Source organism: Trifolium pratense, linkage group LG2 (genome assembly GCF_020283565.1).
Source record: "Trifolium pratense cultivar HEN17-A07 linkage group LG2, ARS_RC_1.1, whole genome shotgun sequence".
In the NCBI taxonomy this organism is placed as follows: domain Eukaryota; kingdom Viridiplantae; phylum Streptophyta; class Magnoliopsida; order Fabales; family Fabaceae; genus Trifolium; species Trifolium pratense.
The window spans coordinates 74,062,511-74,072,382 of NC_060060.1; the positions used below are offsets into that span (position 1 = coordinate 74,062,511).

At 37.2% G+C, this 9,872-nt stretch overlaps 1 protein-coding gene across 1 annotated transcript; it reads left to right on the top strand.

Annotated features, from left to right (window-relative positions):
• The first annotated feature begins 509 nt into the window (after positions 1–509).
• LOC123909531 (cysteine-rich receptor-like protein kinase 15) lies at positions 510–3,587 on the top strand. The gene is made up of 7 exons (XM_045960370.1): positions 510–1,516; positions 1,653–1,769; positions 1,892–2,079; positions 2,170–2,380; positions 2,490–2,727; positions 2,823–2,973; positions 3,067–3,587. Exons 1-7 carry the CDS (start codon positions 703–705, stop codon positions 3,373–3,375), a joined length of 2,028 nt encoding a protein of 675 aa, XP_045816326.1. The 5' UTR covers positions 510–702; the 3' UTR covers positions 3,376–3,587.
• The last annotated feature ends 6,285 nt before the right edge of the window (positions 3,588–9,872 follow it).

Sequence of the window (9,872 nt, forward strand, 5' to 3'; positions counted from 1 at the left end):
GACTTCTAGAAATCAGAATTGAGGATTCTCTATTGGCCAATAGAATTTGAATTGAATTCAGGTCATGCCAGTTTTTCAATCCTCACAACTTTCTTATTTGGTGATTTTATTTCAGTCAGGTCAATCTAAAATAATAATCAAATCAAAGTAGCCTCGACCGGTTCTTAAAAAATTAGTATTATTTTTTCATTCAATGAATCTCCTTCAAAGAATAGTACACAGCTTACTTCATAATGCGACTAACAGACTAAGGTTAATGATAATTTAGAATCTTTCATATTGATAATACGTAATACTATACCTCAGTTTATTATTGATGATGTTACCAAAATACTAAATTAAGACTCCATCTAAGTGGTATTTATTCTATAATATATACTATTGCATGCTACAATGCCGCCCTTTGATTGTAACTTATCTATTTAAATGGTTGAAATTCAAGTTATATATTGACTTGTATATTTTATTATGACAATAATAAAGAAAGACTATAATACATGTGGTTCAGCAGATTATGTGATCAAGAATTAGTAAAATAATGAATATTTAGGACCATGTTGATCATAGACTATAATCTTGTTGTAAGAGCTTGCTAAATCTCTAGCAACCACTATTGTGATTAATTAAGATTATATATATATATATCTTTGACTTATTATAAATGTAACTGTTTTGCTTTTTGGCTGAAAAGGTGAAATTGTGATGATGGAGAAAGATAGAATTTCTTCAGCTATGATCATTATGCTAATCATTTTAATGTTAAAATCTGTTAACTTTGTTTCTGGTACAGAAAATCTTATAGATACATATTGTCCAGATAATTTTCCACTTTACACTTCCAGCACTTTATTCCAGAAGAATCTCAAGCTTCTCATGGAAACTCTATCCTCAAACATAGTAGCTTCAAACACAAGTTTCTTCAACAATACATCAACAGGAGAAGGACTAGACAAAGTGTATGGACAAGCACTATGCAGAGGAGACATAACAAACTCAACAGTTTGCAAAGAATGCATTGAGAAAGCAAGTAAAGATTTAATGAACAGGTGTAAGAGTGAAGATGCAATGATATGGTACGACGTTTGTCAAGTTCGGTACTCGTTTCAGATGTTTTTCTCAAACGCGGTTTATACCGGAAAATATCCAAAGCAGAATGATCTAGAGAAGCGCGTCTCGGATCCTACTAGTTTTCAACAAGTGTTGACTTATTTAATGAACAATGTCTCAAATGAGGCTGCTTTCAATCCTGCTAAGAACATGTTTGCAACTGCGGACATAGAGTTTTCTAAGAAGAAAAACGCGAGAATATATGGACTTGTTGAATGTACAAAGGACATTTCCGAAACGGACTGCAGGAGTTGTTTGAGTTCTGCAATCACAGAACTCAATGCATGCTGCTCATACAGGGAAGGAGGGATTATTGTTAGTCGAAATTGTAACGTTAGATTCGACCTGTTTGAGTTTTTTAATGCTTCTTCATCAGTAGCACCCCTTTTGATTTTCCCAACTTCCAAAGGTAATTAGAGGCTTTTGAATCTGAAAAACTACATGTTTATATCAAGAAATTATTCATGCTTTTCTAAGTAATTAAAGGCTCTTTAAAGGAATTGCTATTTGATAGTATAACTTATAAACTTCTTTCAATTTACAAGGAGGGAAATGGAAGCCTTGGATGTTTGTGTTGACTATATGTGGCTCAATTTTGATAATATCAGTTCTTATTGTGTTTTGCATCGCTTGCCTCCGGCAGAAAAAGGCCAGAGAGGGAGGTGCAGTATTTCTCGCTTTAATTCGTTAACTATCATAAAAATCTTTTAGATAAGAACTTCATGCCTTGATTCTGATTTACTTTGTTTCTATAATTGTGTCTTTGAATAATAAAATGAAACAGACGAAGAAAGAACTGAAAGGACACTATTACAAGAGTTGGCTAGCCCCAAGAATGTAGCAATCACACAAGAAGGTGAGTTGATCAGTTCTGATCAACTGTTCATGACTTTAGCAACCATTAAGGCGGCTACCGGCAACTTTTCTGATACGAATAAGCTGGGACACGGAGGGTTTGGTACAGTCTACAAGGTCACATATATGGATTATTTATATTTCACTAATTTTTTTAACCTCGATTATTGTTGTGATGTTATGTTGAATTTTGGAATTTAATTGCAGGGTGTTCTACCAGATGGTAATGAAATAGCAGTTAAAAGATTGTCAAGAAAGTCTTGGCAGGGCTTAGAAGAATTCAAAAATGAGGTTATTCTAATAGCTAAACTTCAACACAAAAATTTGGTGAAGTTGTTGGGCTGTGTCTTAGAAGGAGAGGAAAAGATACTCATATATGAACTCATGTCAAACAGAAGCCTTGATCAATTTATATTCGGTTCGTTCCTGTTGCTGTGTTTGCTTACTTTTCAGTTATAAACCTTCCTGACATTGATTGGTACTTAATTTTGCAAAAGATGATTGACTCTTGTTATTTATCATCGAAGATCCATTCAAACGTCCTAAACTTGATTGGAAGACATGTTATGGCATCATCGGCGGCTTAGCAAAAGGACTTCTTTATCTGCACGAGGAGTCTCGGCTTAAAATCATTCACCGAGACCTAAAGCCAAACAATGTGTTGTTAGACCATGAACTAGTAGCCAAAATATCAGATTTTGGTATGGCCAGGATGTTTTCTGAGAATCAGAATACAGCAAACACAAAAAGAATTGTGGGAACACAGTAAGTGAACTTAATTTCACTAATATTTTTGTTGATTTTTCATCATTGACTTATTATTGTGTTCAAGATGAATACTATGTTGATGTACAAAATAGTGGATATATGGCTCCAGAATATGCAATGGAGGGACTATTCTCCGTGAAATCTGATGTCTTCAGCTTTGGCGTAATTATGCTTGAAATCATCAGTGGAAAAAGAAATAACGGCTTTTACACAACCAAACTTGCCCCGACTTTGCTGGCACATGTAATTACATTAATTAAGCACTTAATTTAATAGTAGTATAGTATCATCATCATCATCCACGGTTGTAAATTTTATTAGTTCAAACTATGACAGGCTTGGCGACTGTGGAACGAAGGAAACAGATTAGAAGTTGTGGATCCTATATTACTAGTATCGTGTCGTGATTCTGAATATGAAGTAGTTCTTAGGTGCGTTCATATTGCGCTCTTGTGTGTGCAGGAAGATCCGCAACACAGGCCGACCATGTCAAATGTTGTAGTTCTACTAGGAAGTGAATCAATGGATCTTCCCCAACCAAGACAACCAGCATTTTCATCGGGTAAGGCGATTCACGTAGATCCTACTGCATCAATAAATCATTCAGTGAATGAGAGTCTATGGTCTAATGTTACACCACGATGATATCACGAACAATGTATGTTGGGGTGATAGTATTTTACCGTGCATTCTTCATTGTAAGTGTAACATAGAATTTGGAGAGCTGATATACGAGAGAAATAGGCACAAGTGGAAGATTGATGGGGCCGTTTTGTGAACCATGATGATATACCAGATAATATGCATGATTCATGTATAGGGAATTCTGAATTGATTTGTGAAATTTGGGACTCCATAGTGTAGGACCCACAACAAGTGGGCAGTCCAGCCAAAGTTGCAATAGTGAAGCAACTTGAGTCTTCTTTCTTTTGAATGCAATTAATGCATGCACACACATGTTCTTCCAATAGTAGAGCTATGCTACAGCTTACATGCAGAGACATAGCATGCGGTGCTGGTATTGTGGAAAAACAATGTGACAGGATTCACATATTGTTGCAGCTATTTTTTGACAAGGAAGCACCATATTCACATTGCCTTATTTCATGTATAAATAGAGGCCTTGGCATATGGAGCAAATCATCCGAAGCTCAAAGAAAACAAAGCTTCAGTATTGTGAGAGAGAAGTGAAACTTTAAGTGAGAAGAAAAATAGAGTGTTGAGTAAATCCTTAGAGTGTGAGAAAAATACACTTGGGTGGGTATCATCTTTATTACTCCTTGGTACTGTAAAATATAGCAGTATTAGAATAGGAGTGAATCTCACGGGAAACACTATATTTGTATCTCTTGTTTGTGATAGAGAGCGGATGGAGTATTGTAATATTCTTTGATATAGTGGAATATTTTCGGAGTTTGTCCCGTGGTTTTTTCCCTCAACATTTGAGGGTTTCCACGTTAAATATTGGTGTTCATTTTATTGCTACCGCTGCGCTACAAGATCCAATTTCTTTTGGATTTTGGAACTTTAATTTACACTCGCATTAAGCTCGTCAAGCCCAACAATTGGTATCAGAGCTCCAGTTGGAGCCTGAGATTATAGTGTAAATTAAATGGAGGATAACACCGGTACTATGGTTAAACTCACTTCAACAAACTACTCCATTTGGAAGCCAAAAATGGAGGATATACTTTTCTACAAGGATATGTATGATCCTGTAGAAAAAGGTGACACAAGGCCAGACAAAGTGACGGTTGAAGATTGGAATAAGCTTCACCGGAAGGCTGTCAGTCTAATCAGGCAGTGGGTGGATCTTAGTGTATTCCACCATGTGGCCACAGAGACAAATGCCCAAACTCTGTGGAAGAATATCGAAAAGATGTATCAAAGAAAGACTGCACAAAACAAAACTTTCGCTATTAGAAAGTTGGTGAATCTAAAGTACAGGGAGGGAAGATCAGTTGTCGAACACTTGAGTGACTTCCAAGACTTGGTAAACCAATTGGTTTCCATGAAGTTAATGGTGGATGATGAATTGCAAGCACTATTACTTTTGAGTTCTTTGCCGGAAAGTTGGGAAACTTTGGTTGTGTCATTAAGCAACTCTGCTCCAGATGGAGCGCTGACTTTGTCTCAAGTAAAAGATAGTATGTTCAATGAAGAAACGAGAAGGAAAGACATGGGGTCAAGCAACTCCCAAGCCCTTGTCACGGAGAACAGAGGGAGGAGTAAGAGCAGAGGGAGATCTAATAAATCCAAAGACAAATCACAGTCTCAACCTCGAAGAAAGTTTAAGTGTTACTACTGCGGCGAAGAAGGTCACATCAAAAGAAATTGCAAAGCTTGGAAAAATAAAGAAAAGAAAGACCAAAGGAACCAAAGACCAGATGAAGATGAAAATACCGCAACCCCAGTAGTTGATGGGGAAGTGGTGTTGCTTTCTGTTGAAGAAGAAGAGTGCCATGTTGCAGATTCATGTGTTGAATGGGTCGTTGACTCAGCTGCATCTTACCATGCCACTTACAACAAGGACTTCTTTACGGTGTACAAAGAAGGAGACTTTGGCAAAGTAAAGATGGGCAATAGTAGCATTGCAAATATTGTTGGAATCGGTGATGTGTGTATTCAAACCAATGCTGGTTGCACACTAACATTGAAGGACGTGCGACATGTGCCGGATCTGCGTCTAAATCTAATCTCTGTTAATGCTCTTGATTTAGATGGATTCAACAACAACTTTGGTGATGGAAAATGGAAGCTTACCAAAGGATCGTTGATGGTTGCTAGAGGCTCTGTGTATTCCACGCTATACAAAACTCAAGTCAAACTGATCAAAGATGGCTTGAATGCAGTCGAGAATGATGTTTTGCCAGAATTGTGGCACAAAAGGCTGGCTCATTTAAGTGAAAAAGGATTGCAAATTTTGTCAAGGAAATCCCTCATTCCGTTTGACAAAAGTATTAAGTTGAATCCTTGTGATTATTGTTTATTTGGCAAGCATCATAGAGTATCTTTCAGTAGAACTTCAAAGCTGAAAGATGATATATTGGATATGGTGTATTCTGATGTGTGTGGACCCATGGAAGTGGAGACTCTTGGTGGTAGCAGATATTTTGTAACATTTATTGATGATGCTTCCCGAAAAGTGTGGGTGTACTTCCTAAAAAGTAAGGACCAGGTTTTTCAATACTTCAAAAGGTTTCATGTGATGGTGGAGAGAGCAACTGGTAAACCTTTGAAGTGTCTTCGTTCAGATAATGGGGGTGAATATACTTCCCATGAATTTAAAAATTATTGTTCTGAGCATGGCATCAGACATGAGAAGACGGTACCTGGCACCCCACAACATAATGGTGTTGCTGAAAGAATCAACAGAACCATTATGGAGAAAGTTAGATGTATGCTAAAAATGGCTAAACTGCCTAAGCCATTTTGGGGTGAAGCTGTTCAAACCACGTGCTACTTGATTAACAGATCTCCATCTGTTCCTTTGGGCTTTGACATTCCTGAGAGAGTATGGTCCGGACATGATATCAGTTACTCTCATTTGAAGGTGTTTGGATGCAAAGCTTTTGCTCATGTAAGTAAGGAACAGAGACAAAAACTTGATGATAAAGCCATTCCTTGTATATTTGTGGGCTATGGAGATGAGGAATTTGGCTACAGGTTATGGGATCCAGAGAAGAGAAAAATTATTAGAAGCAGAGACGTAGTGTTTCATGAGCAAGAAACTATGTCAGATTCTGCTATGCCGGAAACACCTAAGCACGGTGGTAAGGTTGATCTTACACCAGTCACTCCTCCTATAAGAATTACCACAGAAGGGGGAGATCTTGATGAAGACCCTAGGGTTGATAACGAGTCAACGATAGAAGATGGTGATAATGATGATGATGTTGAGGATGATGAACAATCCCCTACATCTCAGCTCAGAAGATCAAATCGAGAGCATCGTCCATCTACCAGGTACCCTAGTTCGGAGTTTATCCTCATCACTGATGAGGGGGAGCCAGAAAGTTTTGAAGAAGTTCAAACTCATAAGGATAAAATTCAATGGATGAAAGCAATGCAAGAAGAGATGGATTCCTTGCAGAAAAATGAAACTTATGAACTTGTGAAACTTCCTGAAGGCAGAAAAGCCTTGAAGAATAAATGGGTGTTCAAGCTCAAGAAAGATGGTGACAAGCTAGTGAAATACAAAGCTCGCTTAGTCGTAAAAGGTTTTGGACAAAAGCGAGGAATAGATTTTGATGAAATCTTCTCTCCAGTCGTTAAAATGAGTTCAATTCGAGTGATACTCGGATTGGTTGCTAGCTTGAATTTGGAACTTGAACAAATGGATGTAAAGACTGCATTTCTTCATGGAGATTTAGATGAAGAAATTTACATGGTTCAACCAGAAGGATTTGAGAAGACTCGAAAGGAGCACTTGGTTTGCAAATTAAAGAAGAGCTTGTATGGATTAAAACAAGCTCCACGACAGTGGTATAAGAAGTTTGACTCATTCATGATGAGTCATGAATATACCAAGACTGATGCAGATCACTGTGTATATGTCAAAACATTTCGAGGTGACAAGTTCATCATCCTTCTGTTATATGTAGATGATATGTTGATAGTGGGACAAGACAAGACGATGATTGGTGATTTAAAGAACGAGTTGTCAAAATTCTTTGACATGAAAAATCTAGGCCCTGCAAAGCAAATTTTGGGCATGCAGATCTTGCGAGACCGGAAGGCTAAAAAGTTATGGTTGTCACAACAACGATATGTGGATCGAGTGCTAGAAAGATTCAACATGAAGAATGCTAAGCCGGTTAGCACACCATTGGCCAATCACTTTAAACTCAGCAAAATGACTTGTCCTACTAGTCAAGATGAAAAAGAAACTATGAATGCTATACCATACTCCTCAGCAGTTGGGAGTTTGATGTATGCAATGGTTTGCACTCGGCCAGATATTGCTCATGCAGTCGGTGTTGTTAGCAGGTTTCTTTCTAATCATGGTAAAGAACATTGGGAAGCTGTGAAGTGGATTTTGAGGTATCTGAAAGGAAGCTCTAATAAGTGTTTATGCTTTGGAGGATCAGAACCAATTCTAGAAGGTTACTCAGATGCAGATATGGCGGGTGATTCGGACGGCAGAAAATCTACTTCAGGAATTCTGTTCACTTTTGCAGGAGGAGCTGTATCTTGGCAATCCAAGTTGCAGAAATGTGTTGCCTTATCAACTACTGAAGCGGAATATATTGCTATGGCTGAAGCGGGTAAAGAAATGCTCTGGTTAAAAAGATTTCTTCAGCAATTGGGAATGAAGCAGGAAAGGTACGTTATCCATTGTGATAGTCAAAGCGCTTTGGATTTAAGTAAGAATGCGATGTACCACTCTCGTACAAAGCATATTGATGTCAGATATCATTGGTTGCGTCAAGCAGCAGAAGAACAACAATTTAAGTTGGAAAAGATTCACACCGATAAAAATCCTGCGGATATGATGACAAAAGTTGTAACGCGTGAAAAGCTTCAACTTTGTGCCGAGTTGATCGGCATGGATTGCAGGTGAATGATCGATGAGGACATCTCTCCTTTGGCTGGAGGGGGAGAATTGTAGGACCCACAACAAGTGGGCAGTCCAGCCAAAGTTGCAATAGTGAAGCAACTTGAGTCTTCTTTCTTTTGAATGCAATTAATGCATGCACACACATGTTCTTCCAATAGTAGAGCTATGCTACAGCTTACATGCAGAGACATAGCATGCGGTGCTGGTATTGTGGAAAAACAATGTGACAGGATTCACATATTGTTGCAGCTATTTTTTGACAAGGAAGCACCATATTCACATTGCCTTATTTCATGTATAAATAGAGGCCTTGGCATATGGAGCAAATCATCCGAAGCTCAAAGAAAACAAAGCTTCAGTATTGTGAGAGAGAAGTGAAACTTTAAGTGAGAAGAAAAATAGAGTGTTGAGTAAATCCTTAGAGTGTGAGAAAAATACACTTGGGTGGGTATCATCTTTATTACTCCTTGGTACTGTAAAATATAGCAGTATTAGAATAGGAGTGAATCTCACGGGAAACACTATATTTGTATCTCTTGTTTGTGATAGAGAGCGGATGGAGTATTGTAATATTCTTTGATATAGTGGAATATTTTCGGAGTTTGTCCCGTGGTTTTTTCCCTCAACATTTGAGGGTTTCCACGTTAAATATTGGTGTTCATTTTATTGCTACCGCTGCGCTACAAGATCCAATTTCTTTTGGATTTTGGAACTTTAATTTACACTCGCATTAAGCTCGTCAAGCCCAACACATAGCATGTCAAATAACCGATTATCCCAAAAGCTTAAGCTGTTAGGATAGAGCCACATCAATGGGTTTATATTATTTCTCACAATGCCAAATGTGGGTGTACAATATATAGGAGTGTTGAATAACTTCTTTAAGGGTTGAATGCTAAGTTTTTGCTGTGGGAAACGTACTATATACATAACAGTAACTTAACTTTAACTTAGGTCTCAAAACCATTACGTATTACTAAAATTTAAACGACTCATTCAGAAATTATGCTCAAGCTCAATCATGTAATTTAGACTATAGCTTGCACCTTTTGTACTTCACTTCTTCTTTAACATTCAATTTCTCAAAAGTTCAATTTTTTTTCACATTTTGAGTCTCAAATCAAAATTGCTTCATTCATAAAGATTTTCCACACTTATTTGACACCAAAGAACAGATAATGTGTTTTTAACTGATTATTTTAGAAAGAGTATACTAACATGGACTGAAAAATATCTTTCGATCCAATCTGAAACTTCAATTGGATGCATTTTCCCGTGTTTTAGAATTTTAGTTTTATTTTATTTTTTTGTTTATGTTTTGTGATTTATTTGTTTAGTTGAACTTCCCGTTCATTTTAAATCAGGCATTGTTGAACTTGAGGTGCATGTTGATATTGTGAAACAATTTTTCATAGATAACAAATATAAGGTTCGAGATGATTTGATTAATTGAGTTTGTCCAGAAGTCGCAAACGTAGGATTTAGTTAGAGTAGGTCTTGGATATGAAGAACTCGAGCTTTTGATGTTTCAAACCAAATAAAATGCATATGAACATTAGATGTTCTGTTATGGTGTTATTTT

Excerpts from the sequence above, each read along its gene's own strand:
- LOC123909531 (XM_045960370.1), top strand. The coding sequence starts at position 703 with ATGATGGAGAAAGATAGAATTTCTTCAGCTATGATCATTATGCTAATC. Across the intron at positions 1,770-1,891 it reads GAAAAAGGCCAGAGAGGGAG|ACGAAGAAAGAACTGAAAGG; the intron begins GTGCAGTATTTC and ends AAAATGAAACAG. Across the intron at positions 2,974-3,066 it reads CCCCGACTTTGCTGGCACAT|GCTTGGCGACTGTGGAACGA; the intron begins GTAATTACATTA and ends AAACTATGACAG.